This window comes from Engystomops pustulosus, chromosome 11, assembly GCF_040894005.1.
Source record: "Engystomops pustulosus chromosome 11, aEngPut4.maternal, whole genome shotgun sequence".
In the NCBI taxonomy this organism is placed as follows: Eukaryota; Metazoa; Chordata; class Amphibia; order Anura; family Leptodactylidae; genus Engystomops; species Engystomops pustulosus.
In genome coordinates, this window is record NC_092421.1 from 84,912,160 (window position 1) to 84,935,345 (window position 23,186).

At 46.5% G+C, this 23,186-nt stretch overlaps 1 protein-coding gene across 3 annotated transcripts in view; it reads right to left on the reverse strand.

Moving 5' to 3' along the window:
• EDRF1 (erythroid differentiation regulatory factor 1) overlaps window positions 1-23,184 on the reverse strand; it is a 31,395-nt gene extending 8,211 nt beyond the window's left edge. Inside the window, exons 1-21 of one of the 3 annotated variants that reach the window (XM_072131407.1) lie at window positions 23,024-23,184; window positions 21,920-22,122; window positions 21,132-21,198; window positions 20,528-20,653; window positions 20,024-20,148; window positions 19,785-19,944; window positions 18,794-18,886; window positions 18,445-18,566; window positions 17,556-17,667; window positions 16,821-16,968; window positions 16,630-16,738; window positions 14,440-14,551; window positions 9,629-9,895; window positions 9,418-9,489; window positions 9,178-9,328; window positions 7,850-8,035; window positions 6,468-6,668; window positions 5,403-5,621; window positions 3,094-3,317; window positions 2,633-2,791; window positions 631-780 (exon numbers count right to left, since the gene is read on the reverse strand). In XM_072131407.1, the coding sequence (XP_071987508.1) occupies window positions 631-780; window positions 2,633-2,791; window positions 3,094-3,317; window positions 5,403-5,621; window positions 6,468-6,668; window positions 7,850-8,035; window positions 9,178-9,328; window positions 9,418-9,489; window positions 9,629-9,895; window positions 14,440-14,551; window positions 16,630-16,738; window positions 16,821-16,968; window positions 17,556-17,667; window positions 18,445-18,566; window positions 18,794-18,886; window positions 19,785-19,944; window positions 20,024-20,148; window positions 20,528-20,653; window positions 21,132-21,198; window positions 21,920-22,122; window positions 23,024-23,101 (3,084 nt within the window). In that variant the 5' untranslated portion in view covers window positions 23,102-23,184. The remainder of the gene's footprint in view (window positions 1-630; window positions 781-2,632; window positions 2,792-3,093; window positions 3,318-5,402; window positions 5,622-6,467; window positions 6,669-7,849; window positions 8,036-9,177; window positions 9,329-9,417; window positions 9,490-9,628; window positions 9,896-14,439; window positions 14,552-16,629; window positions 16,739-16,820; window positions 16,969-17,555; window positions 17,668-18,444; window positions 18,567-18,793; window positions 18,887-19,784; window positions 19,945-20,023; window positions 20,149-20,527; window positions 20,654-21,131; window positions 21,199-21,919; window positions 22,123-23,023) is intronic. The other 2 variants (XM_072131408.1, XM_072131409.1) reach the window with 2 other exon arrangements.
• Window positions 23,185-23,186: the final 2 nt, after the last annotated feature.

Sequence of the window (23,186 nt, forward strand, 5' to 3'; positions counted from 1 at the left end):
CCTGGTCATGTGATGTCACACAGGTGCACGGCTCTTCATATCCCTGGTCATGTGATGTCACACAGGTGCACGGCTCGCTATATCCCTGGTCATGTGATGTCACACAGGTGCACGGCTCTTCATATCCCTGGTCATGTGATGTCACACAGGTGCACGGCTCTTCATATCCCTGGTCATGTGATGTCACACAGGTGCACGGCTCGCTATATCCCTGGTCATGTGATGTCACACAGGTGCACGGCTCGCTATATCCCTGGTCATGTGATGTCACACAGGTGCACGGCTCGCTATATCCCTGGTCATGTGATGTCACACAGGTGCACGGCTCGCTATATCCCTGGTCATGTGATGTCACACAGGTGTATGGCTCATTATATCCCTGGTCATGTGATGTCACACAGGTGCACAGCTCATTATATCCCTGGTCATGTGATGTCACACAGATGCACGGCTCGTTATATAAGTGTCATGTGATGTCACACGGGTGCATAGTTCTATATCAGATGCTGATGCTTATGAGCCAGGCACCCATAAACATTCACTTTACAATCTTAGGGGTAACCGTCTACATAAGATGATAAGTGTGAGAATACACAGACTGGATGGAGGGTGAGACATTGAGTGAATGACCTGGTTGCGCAGGCAGCTGTGATACATGGAGGCCAGTCTGTGATGGATGGTCGCTGCTCGGTACTGGCACAGGGGCTGCCGGGCAGACACTGTGTCCACGTCACAGTATTTCAGGGACTTCATCATGGCTTCAGTGACTTCTCTCTCAATCTATGGGATGCAGAAAAGAATAGGACATGAGGACTACGTCACAGGGTTAAACAGTGAAGATCAACGCACACAAAAGGGTTTGAGCGTCTACATCATAACCTGAGAAACATTAAATGACTCATTGTTACCAGGGTAATCTGGCTCCACAACATGCACCTACCCCATCTCCTCTGACTACGACTACGACATCCATAAGACTCAGTAATAGCAATACACAAAGTTTGTAAAGTTTCCTACTAGAATGGTAACTCACAGCTAACAGCGCCGTATGGTAACATCTTCAGAGGAATTCTATGTAAAATATATAACATATAGTTGTGAAGCCAAACGGAAGATATGGCCATTAAAGGGGTCGTCCACTTTCAGAAAGTATTCGACATGGTTTGTGTAAGCAAAAGTTATCCAATTTCCCAATATACTTTCTGTATTAATTAAAGTTTTCTGAATCTCTGCTTGCTGTCCTGCTGTAGGAAGCTTCTATGTTTACTTGCAGTGGATAGAAATCTGTCCATGTGATGTGATAGACAGGCAGGTGCCGGGATTATTACAGAGAGTAATAGGAGCCGTGTGATAATACCGAATCGTGCACCTGCACCCCCCGCACATCACATGGACAGATTTTCTATCCACTGGAAGTAAAAATTGAAGCTTTTATAGCAGGACAGCAAGCAGAGATCTAGAAAACCAAGAGAAAATGATACACAGTATATTGGAAAATTGTAAAAATTTTCCTTACACAAACCATATCAGATATTTTCTGAAAGTGGACAACCCCTTTAATTCTAAAAAAAACTAAATTACAAAGACTGGGTAATAGCACCCAAGAGTAAGAGTCATGTAATGCAGCGTGATGGGCTGATTCCTACAAAGGATCATGACAAGCAGCTGCGTGTATCCAGGGGGTTATTCCAGACATGTGATTGGTCACATCCCTCCGCACATCTGCAGGGCACATTACTCAGGAAGTGCTCGAGATCATCAGCAATAAGTTGGGAAATGATGGAGTCTTTTCAGTGCCGACTATAAGGGAGATGAGCCTCATAATCCGGACATAAGGGAAAGGCAGGAGAAAGGATTTCCCTTCATGTAGCCACTGAGACGTTTAACCACTTATATACCTTCATCTCTCATGCGGGGAGCAAAGTTTAGTTATTAAATCGTTTAAAGGGATTTTCCAGACCAACAACATGCAGGTCTTGGCTGCCATCTACTCCCAAGAACATAACGCAATTCTTTGGACTGCACAAATAACTTATGTGACCTGCTGGAAATGTTCGGAAGGGCTCCCGCCACTCCCAAAAATCCCTGGAGATCCATAAGTAAAAGCAGATCTTTTATTTGACTCTTACATGTTAAAGGGCATCTCCCACCAGGATGAAGGACTGTATGCAAATAAGCCTGAAGGGCTCCAGGCTCCATAGGTGTTAAAGAAGCCTGGAGCCCCTCAGGCTCATTTGCATATAGTCCTTCATCCTGGTGATAGATGTCCTTTAAAAGAAGCTATAGGACACACAAATAGATTGATGCGTTTCGACCCTTATGGGTCTTAGCCATGGACAGAGATGCACGAGCATCGAAACGAGTCAATCTATTTGTGATTTGCTTTTATTTATGGATCTCCAAGGACTTTTGTGAGTGCTGGGAGCTCTTCTGAACACATCTATGCGTCTACTGGCTGAAGATTTGGGCCATGAGCACCATAAGGAGCCCAGGGGTTATTTCAGGAAGAGACTGGGTGAGGACTGTACTGCCCTTTTCAATGATGGCACCATAGAGAGATATTTGGGGGGCCTCGGGCAGGCGTGAAATCCCCATTCCCTTTGGTGCAGTGTTCAGTGTCAGTGATCATTACCTGTTCCTGTGCTTTTCTGGAGATGGGTGCATAGTCCTGCAGGAGGGTGGCCATAGTGAAATACGTGGTGGACAGCTCCCAGTACACCGAATCCCAGACAGCCTGGTGCGTGTCTCTCTTATTGAGCGATTTCAATGCTTTGTGATAGTAATCGATGGCCTACAAAGACAAGGAAGATTATACACCCTTACATCCCCATTAGCAGCGGGATGAGGATGTACAGGATCAACTTTAACCCCTTAATGACGCCTGTGTTATACTCTACAGTGTAAGACCTGCACAGGCGTCCTATGAACCTTCCCCTAAAACTTCCCCATCCATCTGGTCAGTGGAGGCGAAGGGATCATACATCCCCCAATTCCTGCACAGACGGATCAGTGGGGTCTCATTATAGGACGTGTACAAATCTTACTATTTGACTGCATGGTAGGAGATCTGCTCTGATGTACAGCCTGTGTTACCTTATTATAGTACAGGGCCTCCTCCGGGGAGAATTCCCCTCTCCTCTCATCACTGCCGCCGCTGTGGGCTTGGGCACAGATCCTCATCAGCCGCCCCATGTTGCACAGCAGCAGCGCACTGTTTGTCGTGTCCTCGATGGAGCCAAAGTTTGTGATTCCCCTTTCGAAACAGGAGAAGCTTTTCTTCCACAAGTCTTGCTCGGTGCTAGAGACGCCTCTGTTGGCTGATGGACAACAGATTTATTGAAATGTTAAACACAGGAGAAAAAAAAAATGCATATTTCCAAATCATTATTATGAATAATTATTAATCAATACTAATAACCTACTTATAGGCTAATCAATATCAGAAAAGTGGGCTGCAATCATCAGCACCCAATGCTATTCATCCCGGACTGTCCACCTGTATCCGTCTATTAAGTAGCTCCGGTCCACAATTATGGAGTTTTGCATAATAATCCAGTATTTATACTTAGTAATAGATCCAGGCACCGCGACTGTGGTATCTTCTTATATTTGTTATCCATGACCTCCTTCCTTCTAAAAGCAATGTTTAAAATTTTGCTAATGAGTCAGAATGGCTCTTGGGAATGTTACCTTTGTCCCTCCATGCTGTAGCTTCACAGGCCATTACACTCTCCACCCTCCCCCTGCAGTGAGCACTTCCTGACAGTATAACAGTATAAAGCCAGATCACATAGGGGCTAGGGTAGCCCTTGTGGCTCATTTGCATAATTTTAAAAGTTGATTTTAGAAGGCAGGAGGCCATGGATAACACATATAAGAAGATCCCACAGTCCCGGTGCCTGAATCTAGAAGTAATGTCCCTGGTTTATCAGGATGGATTTTGATGGCAAAATTCCTTTAATGGCCAATACACACGGTTATGGTCAGGCCTTGTTTCACGGACCATGCAGCGTCCTGGAGTTCTGTCCTAGACAACAAAATGGACTGTATTTTTTAGGACAGACAGCGGACATTTGGCTTTCATCCCTTTCTGCCCGTGACTTCTGACCCATAATTGATACATGTCGGTCATTGGTACCAACAAGTTCTTCTTGTGACCACAAACACGTTCCCAGTATTTTGTGGAAAGGTCACAGATGACGTTGTGCGTGGGATAAACCTATTATAAAACATCCCCATACAGGCTGCAATGTTCTGCAGATTGCGATTAAACTCCCACCTTTATCACATACACATTACCACCGAGTCTTCGCTTCATCCCTCTCAAAAGGAAAAAAAAAAAAAAAAAGGGCAGAATTTGCATGAAACGTGCACAGAAAGTGCGCAGAGAGGATGTAAATATCAGGTTTGTCTGCAGCAGAAAATCACTGCCCTGCAAATAACAGGAAGAGGAAAACAGCCGGAAGTGCCGACGCTTCTACCTCCATGTACAGAACAGAGAATCATAACCACATTATACCTGAAGGGGTAACAAACCCAAATATTACTCCTGGAGATGAAGACGACAACCCCAGCAGAGAGGTCCCGGGATTAGGGACAGGATGACCATTCGCTCTTCATGTTTTGTTCTGTCCTTTTGTTATGGCAGGATCTGCACATTTCTGTCCTGATTCAATATCAGCCATTTATTTGTGCACATATTGTGTAATTGCAGCTTTAAAGGGAACCTGTCATCAGTAATTGGTCTAATAAACCACTACTAGTATATTGTCAGGCAGTGTAACACTAGTTTTTGTATCTTTCATGGTTCAGTGTTCTGACATCACCCAGAAAATCAACTTTGAAGTGAAATGTAAATTGGTTGTCAAGGAGGAGGAGAGTTTAACACTGAAGTCAAGGTGTGGAGCTCTGAACGCCTCCTCCTCTGTGATTGACATCATGAGATCTGGTTAGCGATGTCTCTGGATGTAGGACCAGCAATTACTGTGAAGGGGCTTTTATGCAGAAGAGAGAGCTTGACTTCGGCGTTAAACTCTCCTCCTCCTTGGCTTTATACAATCTATTTACATCTCACTTCAAAGTAGATTTTCTGGATAATGCCACCACATTGGAAAGAAAAAAAAAGGAAGGTGTTCAGCTTCTTGACAAAATAAGTGGTTCAATTGGTCAATTACTGCTGACAGGTTCCCTTTAACGTGACTGAGCCACAATATCAGAAACAACCAATGGACAATTGTAACTCTTTTTAAAGGGGCTGTCCAGAAGTTGAAAAATCTTGCTGCTTTCTGCCAAAAAGAGATCCTCTCCTGTGTTTTGCAGAAAGCAGCCAATTTTTTAACTTCTGGACAAGCCCTTTAAGTAGCTTCCTTACTAAGTAAAATACTTGATCCAGGAGCACTTACTTGATCTCTCAGTCTGGAGGGCAGCCGCCTGGTTCATATAAAACACTCCGATTTCATTGCGGATGTTGCCCAGTCTTTTTAGCACCTGGTTCTGCTGCTCCGGGTTTTGGGTCTTGAGGTTTGTAACAACCAGGATGTCATTGGCAGCTTCATAGCACTTGCAGCTGATGGAGAGCTGACACTCCAAGTCAGTGATCAGGTCTGTTACAAATGAAAACCCTGAGAAGAACAAAGAACATGAGCTTTAAACTGCATCTCTGCTTTTCATGTATATAAAGGAAACCTATTGGATTTAAGCACAATGTCCTTGGACCCTTCAATCACCTTTTGGAATGACACATTGTAACGCGAAAAAATATTTTAGACTAAGATGAGACTTTAATTTTGCCCCCAGACAAAATATTCCATTTGTTAAACATCCTCCTTATAATTAAATCACTGCTGGGGAACCCCCAAGATACAGGAAAATAGGTGAACAATCACCAATCCACAGGGTAAAGAATAACAAAGTGATTGGTAAGGGTCCAATGGGTAAGACCCCCATGGATCCCAAGGACAGGACCCCTAGCAATCTGGAGAACAGGAGTCCTTTCTCACCTATGGGTGTAGTGGTAGGTCGAGCATGAGCCATGCCGCTCCATTCAGTTATATGGGAGATAGTGCCGGAGATAGTGAAGCGCTGTACGCGGCAAATTCCGACACTCCCATAATATTGGATGGAGCGATAGAACGCATGTTCAACCTACTGCTGCACCCAATAGCAAGAACATTGGATAGCTGGAGGTCCCATCAAATGGTCTCCACCAAGCAGCTTGTTATCCTCTATCCCGTGGACAGGAGATAACTTGCATAACCCTTTAAGCTCTGGAGTAAATAGAACATCGTGGTTGGACCCCCAGTGATCAAACATTTTTTGCCATCTCTTGTCTTTGATGGCACAACCCCTTAAATTTCCATTTCTGAGACTATACCAGGAGCATTGTATGGCTGAGGGGATTGTATGGCCGGGGGGATTGTATGGCCGGGGGGATTGTATTGGTAAAACAAGGAATCAGCAGGACTCACCTTCACAGCTGGATTCTCTGTGCAGACTGTGTAATATCTCCTGATCATCTCTTGTCTGGTAATTATATTCCTCGAAGTATGCGGCCCGATTGGCGGCGTTCTGGGCCAGCATAAGCTGGATGTCCCCGCAGAGCGTAAGGTACTGGCACATCAGCAGCATCACCTCAGGAATCTGGTTGGTACAGAGGCAGCTGTAGGCATCTAGACATGGGGAGAGAGGGATAGTAGCAGAGCGGCTGTACACATATACGCAGTGCGGTATTCATCAGCCCTGTCCCTGAACGGCAAAACTCATCTATACCCGACTGATCCAGCAGGGAGAGGTCATCCACCCACAGGCAGACACTTCCCATATGCAGCTCCTATCATTGTCTGTACGGCTTAGGAGCCTCCATGCGGAGATTCTCCGATGCTTCCGAATAAGAGTCTTACACAATGCCGGAGATGACATCTATTCATACATTCATAGAAACTGCTCTGAGAACAAACTATGGATTTTTCACAGCTTCTCTATTCACTGTCACTACAAAGGATTTCTGGGATTGGGGGTCTTATACCCGGCCCCAAACCAATCAGCCGAGAGTCTACAGCCAGAACCAGAAGGTTTCATACAATCTGCATTGGCCCAGTGCAGATCATCTCCCATTCATTATACATTGTGTCAGATTTGTTATCCAAACAATAACTTACCCTAAACATAAGACCTTTATTTTAAGGCCCAGACCTCCCCTTTAAGTGTGAAAATATAAAAAAATGTAAAGTATAATACACTTTAAAGGGAGGGGATGTATTACTCTCTATACAGTGGATGGAGATTTCTGCTTTATTCAGTATATAGGTTCTGGCACCTGGAAGGTACAAGATCCAAGTGCTGGACCCTGACAATCTGATACCACATCCCTTTAAAGATTTTACGAGCTCCCAAGTCACCTCACAAGTAAAAGCAGTAGGATACAAGGACATAAGACCTTTTATAAGCTATAACGTAGATATAGATTTCCACCTATCATTATAGAGAAAATCCAATTATCGTCTTTTTGCAGATTAGCTTCTCAGTGCACCCAATATTTTCCTTCTACCCCTCCAATCATTGTGTGATGCCTGGTGCTGCTGAAAAGCACAGAAGGAACAAAACAAGTGCATCCGGTGATGCGCCTCTAGTGCACTGAAAAAATAATCCAGAGCAGGAAAAGCGGATGAAACGTCACACACAATGTTATTTTTACTTGTTAACTTTATAATGTGGGGCAGTGCATTTACAGCAACACTTTGAAATGATTCCCAATATTAAAAACCCTCAGTGCTACCTGGTGCCGAGGGACCAGAAGTGGTGACGTCCCTGTACAGGTCACAATGATCACATCACCAGTTCTGTAACTTACCATAACACTGTAGGGCCAGCTTGATGTATCGCAAGGCTCGGCCGTACTTCTGCAGGCTCATGGCGGCGTCTGATAGCACATAATACGCCTTTGAGGCTTTAATAATCAGCTGTAGCTTCATCTTGAACTGCCAGGAACCAGGGATGATCCCGGATCTACTGGAGCACTGGTTGTCAGAACTTTCCACTAGACAGGAGAGAATAGAGTAGATTAGACAGAAAATATTGTAAAATCCTAACAAGAACATTCAGGATCACCAAATCAGAATAATAGGACACAGAGACTAGTCCACAATCAGTGTTGTGAGCCCAAGTGGATGGACTTAAAAGCTCTCCTTTAACCTCTACATAACTGTCTGTCATATACAAACTTTTTGCACATGCCCCGTCAAGAGAGAGGACCGTTTAAAGTGGGACCATCTCCTGAACCGTGACACCTAGAAACACAGTTCTGGTGTCCTATTAAAGAGGAGAATCTCTGTTAAAGTCTCTGTTAAATGTGACTTTTAAATGCACATCTCAATTCTTGACTGTAAATGGATATCTCTGGTTCTGTTTCAGAAACAAACACAATCCTGATATTATAGCAAAGGGGAGATTCTCTTCTTTAATAGGACACCAGAACTGTGTTCCAGAATATATGACCATTGAAAGGACACCTACCAATCAGTTCAGTGTCCCAGTAAGAACTTCCTAAGTAACATCATTCCTCAGGACTTCTTTTATTATAACTCTATATCCCATGATCCTCGTATTTTAAATGAATGCAATGAATGCAAACCCCCCGCTAGTGGTCCCGCCTGTCAGATAGATACGCGCTAAGGGTTGGGGGAGCTTGTGGAACCGGGCAAGAACGCCAACGCTACAAGGGGTGCAAACATTAAAATACGAGACTCCTTGAGGCGCTTGGGTGACGTAGCCCCAGGCTGATTTGCATAACTTTAATAACTCTATACTATTATGTTCATTTAGTGCCTTTAAAGGGGTTGCCCAGGTTCAATATGTTTATTTTGTATTTGGCTATAGCAGGTGTGTGCCGGCAATGCTATGCAACTGCTGACACCCTGTATACCAAAACAAGCCGTGATAGGATATGCTGCGCAGGACATGAGGTAAATACCCAGGTAAGTATAACTTTATTATGTTTACACCACCTGGGGACTAACGTAAAAAGAAAACCATGAAAATAATCAATCACTAGGAGTTCAGCGGAGGTCCGGCATCTGGAATCTCCACCAATCATCAGCCCGAAGAAATAGTGGTGGTCTGGTGAACTACCCAAAAATATAGACATAAATTCACATTGTCCAATATGAAAAGAAAACTGACTTTTCTGCAGGAACAGTTCCATCTGCTTCTCCAGGCACTCAGACACTACATTGGCGGACTCATCTTCATATTTTAAGGGTATTGGCGTGTTGGGGTCAGCAGCAGGCAGCTCTCCTTCCTTCTTAATACTGCTGTCAATGCATTTTAACCCCTAAAAACAAAAACACAAAGCTTTATGTGAAACCTCGTCATAACACGCCAACTATGAATCTTCAGGAAAGAACGTGAACGAGGACTTACTTCTAGGACATAACTTAGGACCAAGCGACAGCGCTCCTCTGTGTCACTGCAAACCGGAAATGTGCAACTAGGCTGCAAGTGAAGGGTAACTAAAATCATACAATGTACAGCAGCAGGGAATGAGGATTGGATATTGGAATATGATCACCTGCCCCCGGTGTCACCATGAAGGCACATGCAGAGGGGGTAATGCAGGTGTAGGTCTCCTTACCCTGATCTGATGAGTGGACTTGTACTTCTCAGGAACAGACAGCTCCCGGACAGATTTAATGATGGCCACGGCTTTACAATCTTCTAGGGGGTGAGGAGCTCCGGTATAGGAGCCATTCTCATCACTATCGGGCAGCTCCTCTTCTTCCTCATCTTCCTCACTGTAGCTCTCATCAGAGTTCCCGTTAAGAGATCCTTCTCCATTTTCTTCTTTCTTGGGCTCTAGTTGGAAGAGCTCTGACAGCATGTAGTTGGCCGAAGCAATGATCTGACAAGCAGGATAAGACGTTACAATGTCTATAGTGTAAGTATGGAGTAGTCAATGCTTCACAGATCCTGATGTGGAAGGCGAGTAGGAAGGCCGCCGTACAAGATGGTTTGGCTGAACCCATCAAAAGCATCTGAGAAAAATCTAATCTGTGCTGTTAAAGGGGTTGTCCATGACTAGCAATAACTTAGGGACGGACTGGGACGGGCTTTTAAGGAAAAATAAAAATAAATGTGCCCTTACCTCCTCCTCGGGCAACTTCCGTCCACTTCCATCCGTCAGCATATCCCAGCGCCTACAATGCCGAGAGATGGGGACAGATGAGAGTGGTCGGGCGGAAGCTCCCAGAGGGCGGCTTACGCGCCCCTGTAAACTAACAGGAGCACGGACTGCGGCGTGGGACATCAGCAGCGACGGAGGAGGAGGAGAGTACATGTTTGTTTGTTCTTTTTTAAAAAGCCCGCAACAGCCGATACTCTAAGATCAGAAAACCTTTTTAAAGGGGTTATCTTTAGTAGATGCGGGTCCCATTTAACTAGAAAACAGGGAAACGATGAGCCACTTCCCACAGCCGGGCTAAACGGAAAGTTTGCATCCATGTAAAGCAACTTTCCATCAAGGTCTCTGGGAACATCACAAGGCATATAGTCTGTACGTAGGGCTATTTTCACCACTTCTGTAGACTGGAATGGAGAGTGACCCTGAATCCTGGGGATGTTTTTCTAAATACTAAATATAAGAATAAACCTTTAATCACCACTATTAGGCCACATTCACACATGGCGCTTGCATTTGCTTTACAAACGCAGTGCGAATGCCATGGGAAAGGGGCTCAGCCTGATCCAATATTTGTTTCCATTGAAACGCATGTGATCAGTAACGAGCACCCAGTGTTTGGCATTGTTCTCATGCTTAAGTGCCATGTGTGGCCTTACAGATGTCATCTCAGATGTCACCCTTGGGAACTACTGAATCAAAGCTGAAGCCGGCGCTGGCCTATGTGCAAGTTCTGTGCAACCCAAATTATACTGTATGACTGAGTATCTACATAAGAGTAAGTGGAATTGCATTGTCTCTGTAAGAAAGTCAGAATTTAGTACATGGTAGACAATTTGGATTCAGCCTTAAAAGCGATTAAGCCCAAAAGCTGTCCCCAACCTATTATCCAGGACAATATCTCAATGATTCTTGGAGATGCAACTTCTCTATTCTGGGAAACACAGAGATCTTTAAACGTTGCATCTACACTCACCGGCCACTTTATTAGGTACACCATGCTAGTAACGGGTTGGACCCCTTTTGCCTTCAGAACTGCCTCAATTCTTCGTGGCATAGATACAACAAGGTGCTGGAAGCTCCTCAGAGATTTTGCTCCATAGTGACATGATGGCATCACACAGTTGCCGCAGATTTGTCGGCTGCACATCCATGATGCGAATCTCCCGTTCCACCACATCCCAAAGATGCTCTATTGGATTGAGATCTGGTGACTGTGGAGCCATTTGTGTCCAGTGACCTCATTGTCATGTTCAAGAAACCAGTCTGAGATGCTTCCAGCTTTATGACATGGCGCATTATCCTGCTGAAAGTAGCCATCAGATGTTACAGGGTACATTGTGCTCATAAAGGGATGGACATGGTCAGCAACAATACTCAGGTAGGCTGTGGCGTTGTACCAAGGGGCCCAAAGACACCATGACACCACCACCAGCCTGAGCCGCTGATACAAGGCAGGATGGATCCATGACACCACCACCACCAGCCTGAGCCGCTGATACAAGGCAGGATGGATCCATGACACCACCACCACCAGCCTGAGCCGCTGATACAAGGCAGGATGGATCCATGACACCACCACCACCAGCCTGACCCGCTGATACAAGGCAGGATGGATCCATGACACCACCACCACCAGCCTGAGCCGCTGATACAAGGCAGGATGGATCCATGACACCACCACCACCAGCCTGACCCGCTGATACAAGGCAGGATGGATCCATGACACCACCACCACCAGCCTGAGCCGCTGATACAAGGCAGGATGGATCCATGACACCACCACCACCAGCCTGACCCGCTGATACAAGGCAGGATGGATCCATGACACCAGCACCACCAGCCTGACCCGCTGATACAAGGCAGGATGGATCCATGACACCACCACCAGCCTGAGCCGCTGATACAAGGCAGGATGGATCCATGACACCACCACCACCAGCCTGAGCCGCTGATACAAGGCAGGATGGATCCATGACACCACCAGCACCAGCCTGACCCGCTGATACAAGGCAGGATGGATCCATGACACCACCACCACCAGCCTGAGCCGCTGATACAAGGCAGGATGGATCCATGACACCACCACCACCAGCCTGACCCGCTGATACAAGGCAGGATGGATCCATGACACCACCACCACCAGCCTGAGCCGCTGATACAAGGCAGGATGGATCCATGACACCACCACCACCAGCCTGAGCCGCTGATACAAGGCAGGATGGATCCATGACACCACCACCACCAGCCTGACCCGCTGATACAAGGCAGGATGGATCCATGACACCACCACCACCAGCCTGAGCCGCTGATACAAGGCAGGATGGATCCATGACACCACCACCACCAGCCTGAGCCGCTGATACAAGGCAGGATGGATCCATGACACCACCACCACCAGCCTGAGCCGCTGATACAAGGCAGGATGGATCCATGACACCACCACCACCAGCCTGACCCGCTGATACAAGGCAGGATGGATCCATGACACCACCACCACCAGCCTGAGCCGCTGATACAAGGCAGGATGGATCCATGACACCACCACCACCAGCCTGACCCGCTGATACAAGGCAGGATGGATCCATGACACCACCACCACCAGCCTGAGCCGCTGATACAAGGCAGGATGGATCCATGACACCACCACCACCAGCCTGACCCGCTGATACAAGGCAGGATGGATCCATGACACCAGCACCACCAGCCTGACCCGCTGATACAAGGCAGGATGGATCCATGACACCACCACCAGCCTGAGCCGCTGATACAAGGCAGGATGGATCCATGACACCACCACCACCAGCCTGAGCCGCTGATACAAGGCAGGATGGATCCATGACACCACCAGCACCAGCCTGACCCGCTGATACAAGGCAGGATGGATCCATGACACCACCACCACCAGCCTGAGCCGCTGATACAAGGCAGGATGGATCCATGACACCACCACCACCAGCCTGACCCGCTGATACAAGGCAGGATGGATCCATGACACCACCACCACCAGCCTGAGCCGCTGATACAAGGCAGGATGGATCCATGACACCAGCACCACCAGCCTGAGCCGCTGATACAAGGCAGGATGGATCCATGACACCACCACCACCAGCCTGACCCGCTGATACAAGGCAGGATGGATCCATGACACCACCACCACCAGCCTGAGCTGCTGATACAAGGCAGGATGGATCCATGCTTTCATGTTGTTGACCCCAAATCTGACCCTACCATCCGAATGTCGCAGCAGAAATCGAGACTCATCAGACCAGGCAACGTTTTTCCAATCTTCTACTGTTCAATTTCGATGAGCTTGTGCAAATTGTAGCCTCAGTTTCCTGTTCTTAGCTGAAAGGAGTGGCACCCGGTGTGGTCTTCTGCTGCTGTAGCCCATCTGCCTCAAAGTTGGACGTACTGTGCGTTCAGAGATGCTCTTCTGCCTACCTTGGTTGTAACGGGTGGCGATTTGAGTCACTGTTGCCTTTCTATCAGCTCGAACCAGTCTGCCCATTCTCCTCTGACCTCTGGCATCAACAAGGCATTTCCGCCCACAGAACTGCCGCTCACTGGATGTTTTTTCTTTTTCGGACCATTCTCTGTAAACCCTAGAGATGGTTGTGCGTGAAAATCCCAGTAGATCAGCAGTTTCTGAAATACTCAGACCAGCCCTTCTGGCACCAACAACTATGCCACGTTCAAAGGCCACAAATCCCCTTTCTTCCCCATACTGATGCTCGGGAGAACTGCAGGAGATTGTCTTGACCATGTCTACATGCCTAAATGCACTGCCGCCATGTGATTGGCTGATTAGAAATTAAGTGTTAACGAGCAGTTGGACAGGTGTACCTAATAAAGTGGCCGGTGAGTGTAAATGACCTGGAGGTGTCACAAATGTGGAGAATGACGAATTCCTGCTTAACTAATGACTTATGATGGGTACTCATTGTGAGCAATCAGTACAGGTTGGTAGATGATTTGTGTGACTAAATCCTCAAGATTTTTTTTAGCATAATTATACATAAAATATCCCTACAATATATACAACCCTTAATATCAGATATGTGTGGGGGTGCTGACACAGCATGCTGCACCCCCACACTTCAGCTGATGAGAAGAAAATGTCTGGACTCTTCCAGCACCTCACCAGGAGAGATGGGTCCATCACATAGGAGCGGGTCCCAGAGATGGGCCCTGTATCCACCAAACATTCATAGCATATCCTGTGGATGCACCATGAAGTCAGAGGAAAAGCTCCTTGTAAAACCTACCTGTGGGTGTCTTCCTTTATCCACTAACTTCAGACAGTTCAGTAACAAAGTGCGGATAGTCCCGTAATGTTTTCTATTTTGGGTTTTCTTCATCATCATGTTACAGGCTACCCTAAAAAAAACAAAAAAAAACAAACATAAATAACAGGCAAAATGTCAGCTGGATGGTAGTGATCCTGCAGTAGCACAAGCCGCCACACGAGGTCGCTCTCAGCTGGACCCTTATTTGTCTCTTTCTGCAGTCCCTCCACCTCCCGAAGGTGGTAAAAACGTTCCCGTTTTGATGCATGGCGCTAAATATTTAATGTTATTGTAGCGAGTACAACCCTGCAGAGACGACGGCTTGGTTTACAAACGCTCTCTGGGGAAATCTCACAATCGACGCGGATTACAAAACACGAAAGTGTTCAAAAAGATGTCGGCTTATATGGATATTATTAGGAGGACGTGGGATTGAGGGATGGGATTTAATTACTTAACTCGTCAGGAGTTAATTATTCTCCAGCGCCTCTTTTAATGTCCCGCTGAGACACGACGCTCCGTAACGTGCGTCAATTTCCCGCTTCAATTTCTTATTCTATAAATATTATAACCTGTTCCTGCACAGGAGGCACATGGAGACATAAACCAGAATAAATTAGGGGTGACAGATGTGCTTTACTCTCGGGCAGGAATAAAATGTTACATGTATAAGAGGTTAGGAAGGTGAGAAGACTTTGCCTTAGAAGCTGGCTATGAATATCCGTTTGTCAAAGGGTTAAAAAAAAAAAAAAAAACTTTGCCTGGAGTTACAAAATATACCAGTTCCAACTTACATACAAAGGTAAATGGGTTGGCCATTCTTTAACATTAGTTTCACATGTGCCTTGACTGCCTTAATAATAATACCTGAATGTTCTAGTGATTCAGCAGTCCTGCTACTTACTTTTGTGCTGTGTGCAGACTTTACATGATTCTTTGTTTACATGTCTGAGCTCTGCTGAATAGGAGGAGTTGTAGAAGGAGAGTCACGACTCATCCTGCTCCCTCCCCCTCCCAGTCTCTGTCAGTGAGGACGAACAGCCAGATGAAAGATACAGTGTGTGATGCCATGAGGACGGCTTAGAGCAGTGAGAGAGGAAGCTGTGTATATGCCGAGTGCAGCACGGTGAGAACAGGGAAAGGCTGAAGCTATCAAAGGAGGTACATATACATGCAGAGACATGTCTAATGGAAGAGATTTATTATAAAAGTGGCCAACCCCTTTAAGGATAAACCTATCTTGTATGTAAAACGGGAGACTTACCTCCGCCCAAAGAACTTTATGATACAGGGAGATTTGGGACACTTTATCACAGGTCCATAAGGATCTGTAGTTGTTTTAGTGTCCCAAGTCACCATGATAGGTCCCCTATTTTTGTACTACAGAGTACTGCAAAAGTTCTGCAAAAACAGTTCATACATGTTGGCCATTACTGTAAATTTAGATACCTTCCAAAAGTATATACTGTATATACTCGAGTATAAGCCGACCCGAGTATAAGCCAAGACCCCGAATTTCACCACCAAAAACTGGGAAAACCTATTGACTCGAGTATAAACCTAGGGTGGGAAATGCATTGGTCACAGACCCCCCCAGTATATAGCCAACCAGCCCCCTATAGTATACAACCAGCCCAGCTTGCCCCCAGCGGTATACAGCCTGCCCAGCCTGCCCCCAGCGGTATACAGCCCAGCCCCCAGCGGTATACAGCCCAGCCCCCAGCGGTATACAGCCCAGCCCAGCATTATAAAAAAATAAACTTATATACTCACCCTCCGGTGGCCCCGATGTGCAGCGCTGCTCCCCCAATGTCCGAGCGGTTCGTCTTCAGGCTTCCGGGCCATCTTCTTTCTTCTGCTGGGCGCCGTCATGGATCTTCCCCCGGCCGGCAGGCGCATAGTATGACGCGCCGCTGCTGACGTCATACTAGGAGAAGAAAGAAGACGGCGCAGAAGCCTGAAGACGAACCGCTCGGACATCGGGAGAGCAGCGCTGCACATCGGGGCCACCGGAGGGTGAGTATATAAGTTTATTATTTTTTAACTATTTTTTTAACTTTATATTGACTCGTGTATAAGCCGAGGGGACGTTTTTCAGCAAATTTTTTGTGCTGAAAAACTCGGCTTATACACGAGTATATACGGTACTTCTGATCAATTTCAACTTACTTGTAAAGTAACACAGCCACCGGCATAGTAAAAGGGTTCTGGTACTTGTCCTCGGTTTCTTCACACAGAGTAGTCAGGTCATAGAGTTTCACAATGTCACTGCCGCTCGCTGCAGGAGGGAACAGGTGACAGTGAGTGGATACAATCATAGGAAGGAGAATCCACATGTACCCAGGCAGTCCGTGCGTTACCTTTGAAGAGCCAGTATGTGTGGCCTTCTTTAGTGCAGTTTGACTTCAGAAAGGATAAAATATTCTGTGCAATGTCCTTAATCACCTTGGTGGAGAAGTTGGAGTTCTCTAAATTTGGAATATCCTCTGTTTTAATCATCTCATATTTCTGCAAAGAAAAAAAAAAACAGAAAGTTTGACCACAGATCTGGCAAATTTCTTGACTTAAAGGGGTTATCCGGGTTTAAAAAAATTTTTATGGCCGGGCTGGGGAGGGCTAGTTAAACATAATAAACATGTACTTACCTCGTCCGGCGCCGCTGATGTCCTGCGCCGCAGTCCCTTCGATCCGTGCCCCTGTTTGTTTACAGGGGCACGGAAGCCGCGCACAGGGAGCTTCCGGTCCGCAATGTGGACGGCTCCTCCCATCCGTCCCTATCTCTCAGCGTTGTGAGCGATGGGAGGCGGTGAGCATGGGAGCTTCCGGACGGAAGCTCCTTGTGCGCCCTTGTACTGAAACCGGCACACGGTACAGTGTCGCACCTCACCGCTCCCGTATGGCGCCATGTGCCCATTGCCTACTATGGGGGACACATATATGACTTATATGCGTCGGTCGTATATATATACGCCCCCCATACGGCAGTGTGAATGTAGCCTAAGAGATGATTACTACTTCATTGGTAACATTTTATTTAGAGCAGAAATAAACCTTATGCATAAAATATTTCGCCATCAGACAAGTGTTCCTCTCACCTGCACAATTCCATTGACGTGGAAACACATGACGAGCTCCGGGACGTTACAGATCAGGTTGTCAAGCCAATAATCAATCCCAGTCAGGACATTGATTGGCTTGTTGTTGTCCCTACATTAAAAGTAAAAAATTTTTTTTAAAGTCAATGGATATCAGATAATTATGTAAGAAATAACCCAAAGCAGAAAAATGTCAACTATTCAAAAGTGATCAGAATGCCAACAACTGTTTAAAGGGGCTTTACATGCATACCCCGGACATGCAGAGAATGGGGGTACTAATGGGTGAAGTAGCAGGACGAGCATGCTTCAATTTAATAGTATAGGGCTGTCAGAAATTGCAGAGCAAAGCGCTCAGCTATCTCTAGCACCGTAATAGCCAGGTAATGGCAGTGCTGGAGATACCAAGGGCTGTGCTTGGCAATCTCTGACACTCCCAAAGTAACGAATGGACCCATGTATGCCCAGCCTCCCCGTCCATTAGTGAGAAGGTGACCTCCATTTTCGTGATTTTCTCAGCATTCGGATCCTCACTAATCACCCTGTTATCCCCTACCCGGAGGATTGTAGATAACTTGCAAAGTTGGTCCATTACTTTTATCCCTCTTGGTCACAGTATGGCGTTGCCTCCAGAAGATGGACTTGGCCTTTCCCCATCTACGCTCAAAATAACATGTGGAATCAACAGGAACGGGATCTAAAAACGAGTATCCCAGGGCTCCCTATGCAGCTCCGCTGAATCATTCCAATGACAAAGATTGGCAATACAATTCCATAGTCACCGTAATAGTCCTCGCTCAAGTGCTTCCCATCATACCCAGGTCCTGAGTTACCCCCAGACAATCCTTAGAAAGCTAGCAAGTATAATATGTTGGCCTGGAAGCCTTACCGTAGACGTAAACTGACTGCTGGGTACCGCCCTCCTCCGAAAATGGGCATGTTAGAGCCAACCAGCATATGGATGTCCTCAAAGGTCCATAGGATATTCCTAACAAAGTCATTTTTAAGACCCTGGGGAAGATCAACAAGAATCAGCTTCCGCAAGCCAAATCTAGAGCAAGGAAGTGTTAGCAAAGAAATGGATGGAAATGTTGCAAAAGAAAAGAAATAAAAGGTAAATGTGTCCAACTACAACTACGGTGATTGGTAACAGATGTCGGATTGATTTCATTCAAGTAGCGATGATTTCTTGAGCAGAGGAATTATGTGGTTACTCTGAAGCTTCACATAATTCATACCTGACTGTTCTCCCTGTCAATAAACAGACTGGGATCTGTAGCGGCAGAGGCCACCTGCCCCACTAGCAGTGAGGGCTCAGTGGTGACACTTCCCTGTGGAGAGTGCAAGCACATGAGATTTGGTTGTAGGAAACGTCGATATAGATGCTGCAGACACAGTTTCACATCCTAATAACAATACACCTATAGGAGATCGTGTATAATGCATTACTTTGGGCTTTTAGCATGACGGGATATACTGAGGCTTAGGACAGGTCATTAATTCCTAATTGGTGGGAATCAAATAACAAGACCCGTCAGCAACTGCTTCCATGTTATTCCACATAATCAGTGAATAAGTGAATACTGAAATGCAGTACCAAGCACAGCCACTATACAATTTACAGCTTATGCAAATGCTGTGGTCTCTCCAAACGGCGGATTGGCAGGGGTGCTGGGTGTCAGACACTCCCTGATCAGATATGGATGATTAAAAATTAAGGCTACTAAAATATTGAAGGATTTTGCCACCTTTATAAAGTGATGGCCTGATACCAGAATACCGTATTTTTTGGACTATAAGGCGCACCATTAATAAATGCCTGCTAAAAGGACTAGGTTCATATATAAGGCGCACTGGACTGGAAGGCACTCCTTTGATTTTTGAGAAAATCAAAGGATTTTTTGTGCGCCTTATAGTCTGAAAAATACGGTAAGTCAAAACTTTACATACAACCTCCAGGGCCGACCATCAATGACAAGGAAGCTGCAATAGGTTAGCACCGAATACCCTTGATCGTAGTACCCCAGGGATGGTAGCCCAGCACATGGAAAATCGCTGGGAGCAATGATACACAGGCACTTCTATTGATCTGAATGGAGTTGTTTCTATACCTAAAAGCCGCATTGAGGTTAAAAAGGGCAGTTTCAGTCATAGCCAATTCACGGCGCAAAATTACCAGGAACTAAATGTATTTAAAGTACATAACAATAGACTCACTCAGAGACTCACCTGATCGGACGCTCCACTTTCTTCTGACACTGAACTTAACGTCTCAAAAGGAGCAGGCCAGGCGACGTGATCACTTGGTGACGGCTCCCTAAGATTCTGATCTTCTTGTGACTCATGAGAAGTGGATGGAACGGGTTCAGCCGGATCATCCCCATTAATACTGGAAGGAAGGAGAGTTCTGAGTCTATGTCAGAGGTAAACATTATGGACACAAGTGCTGAAGGGACAAGGCTCACTACCTGTAGTAGAGGAACTTGGAGAGTATGGCTTTCTGATACCAATGTTCTTTACTTTTCTTCTTTCTTTGCCATTTTTGATCCATCAGTCTCTGATAAAACTCCTTCAACCAAGTCCAGTCTCCGGTCTACAAAAATCCATCCCATACATCAATAAGCCATAATCTGTTAAAAGGGTTGTCTCAAGTCACAACCTATCTAAAGCTGCATTCCCACGGCTGTGTGCCCGCGGTACCACATCACGACGGGCACACGTCGACCCCAGAAAGAGGAGGAGGGGGGTGAGCAGCGTTCTACATAAAGGAACATGGCCTGTCTTTTCACCGTAGGGTGCCGTGCGCCCATTGCGGTCTATGGAGGACATATATAGGCCGTTTATACGTCCCCCATACGAAAGTGTTAATGCAGCTTAAAGGTTATGGTAATAAGAGCAAGACTACAGGAGACTGAATCTGCTGATGAGAATGGGGTCTTGCGTTCTCCAAGTCAATCTCCACCCTCCATTACCTGAGATGACCTCATGAAGAGCTCCTGAATGTCCAGCTCATCCAGCAGCAGGGTCCTTCCGATGCGGTGGACAGCCATACTGACGTGCGACTTACTGTACGGGATCTTCAAGAGCTTCTTGATGTTCTATGTGTGGGAAGACAAAAAGTTTCATATAAAAGAGATGACAGATGACATATAACCTGCAATACCCTAAAAGATCAACTCAAGGCTGTAACATGAGGCTCCAAAATGTATGACTTGTGTATCATTCCTGCACTATGGAGGGATACATTCTGCCTGTCTGGATTGTTCTTGCATATTAACATGTCTATGAAGGTGGGACCAACAACCTTACTTGGTGCCTGACCTTACCCGATACCTACTTGAATGCAAGCAGAGTGACCTTGCTTAACAGCACAAGGCCTTAACCTCGGGCACATGCGCAGTGACCTCTACTTCACCAGGTATAATGTGCATGCACCGGGCAGTAGGCAAAGCCGGACTCTTTCCATTATCTTTGAAACTCAGGACCGGTTTGGAGTAAAATAGTTTTGGAACCCTGGAGATTGACACGTCCAACCCAAAACCTTTAATGTTCACTTACAAAGTAAATTTCACTTACTTCAGAATCTGCCACAACATCCACTTCCTTCCCAACAGAATCAATGAAGTCGTACGCCATGCCGAAGCTGGAATAGATAAGCAGATTCCTGAATGGATACAGCATTTGAAGTATAGTACATATAAAAATTAAAAAACGGATCAACCAAGAACAAAATACCAGTGAAAACATAGACAGCCCCAGGCCATGGTAAATTACACCTGAACCGCACATACAGCCCGAGCCCGGACGCCAGAACCGCACATACAGCCCGAGCCCGGACGCCAGAACCGCACATACAGCCCGAGCCCGGACGCCAGAACCGCACATACAGCCCGAGCCCGGACGCCAGAACCGCACATGCAGCCCGAGCCCGGACGCCAGAACCGCACATGCAGCCCGAGCCTACCTTCTAGGAGAACTTAGAAGTTCTGACCTCCACCCAATACACTGGAGCTCCATTCAATGATATAGAAGTGTTGGAAGTCGCGCTCGGGTATCTTCCGCACTCCCACAGACAGTAATCGGTTAGCGCTGGAGATAGCTTCTCTAACTCTCCCATAGAACTGAATGGAGTTAAAGAATCCAATCCAGGCTCCATCTGCCACTTCAATTACATAATATTAGTGAGAGCAGGACCCCTGTTCCCGTGATCGGATTGTGATTCCTCATTCTGTGGGTAGGACATAACAATCAAACACGGTACAACCCCTTTAATTCGATTATGGCCAGCACAGGCTATGAACCCAGCTCCACGTCTGAAAATAACCCCGGACCCCCGCAGCCCCCACACGAATAACGGATCTTACCTGGAGAACGCTTTGCTCTTCTTGCCGTTTCCTAGAATGGTCGGGCCGAGCTTGGCGTTCTCTCGCAGCCAGTTAGCGGGCGGCAGCTTCAGGTCCGTTTTTTCTTGAAGACGAGCAAATGCAGCAGCAGGGGGCGCCGAGGAGTACTTGACTATAGCACAACTCTTAATCTCATTGGCCCCGTTAGTCGACACAGACTTCTGCTATTCAAAGAGAAACTGAGAATCAGAACCACGGTCTAGACCTTTGTGCATGTTGTCAGTAGTAGCAGCAGGGTTGTGAAAAATGCATTTATATTACAGGATTTTGAGGCTTCTCCATGTGCATTGGGGACGGGTCCTCACACCGCTGTGCTCTGTGCAGCCAGGGTTAAGTATCATCCCTGGAGAGATGTTTAATCACAACCTTTGGGTGTGTTAGTAGCAGCAGGACTGTGAAATGTGGAATTATATTCCGGGATCGTATTGCACTGGATGTGTCCCTCACCCTGTTGTGCTCCGAATTCTCCTCACCTCTGTGTAAAAGCTGGAGCAGGCCTCTGGTCAGATACTAGTACAATCACCCAGCATTGCAATGCACAGAGCACAGCAGTGTGAGGACAGGTACGCCGGGCACTTAGAGAAAAAGAGTCTTTTTTCAACCGTATAAACTATGATATAATTTTTTAAAGTGAAAATCTAAGATTTTTCTTGCGGATATAAGAGGGGAGAGGCCTCAAAGTGTCAAATAACGTAACCTTCCCCATCCGGATCTGGTCTTATGTGATGACCCCTTAAAGGGATTGTCTGGGGGGGGGGGGGGGGGGGGGAAACAGCCACAGGTGGTCAAAAAATCTCCATCCTTAGCGCTGTGCTTGATTCCGGTCCAGCACGGAGCCGGCGGGTCCATTAGGTGCCACATTACACAGAACCGGACGCTATAACTGGTCATATCTAAAACCTATAAAGTTAATTCCCTATGACAACTACGCCGGGCGCAAAGTCCCCTGCTGTCATTGATCTTACAACAAACACTCCAGTCTGTCACCATATGGAGTGTGAAGAGGGGTCTGTATCCCCCTTCTTTCTACAGAGGCGCTACACACATGTACACACGATGCGTTACCTGCTCCGCGTTCTCCTCACAGGGCGGCTTCATGAGGTCTTCCTCCTTCTTCAGGTCTGTATCCTCTTCCTCCATCATCTCCGTCACCTCCTCCCGCTGTCACCAGAAACTTCCAGACCGGGTACCAAGCAACCGGAAGTAGCCCGGTCCAAGCCCCGCCCAC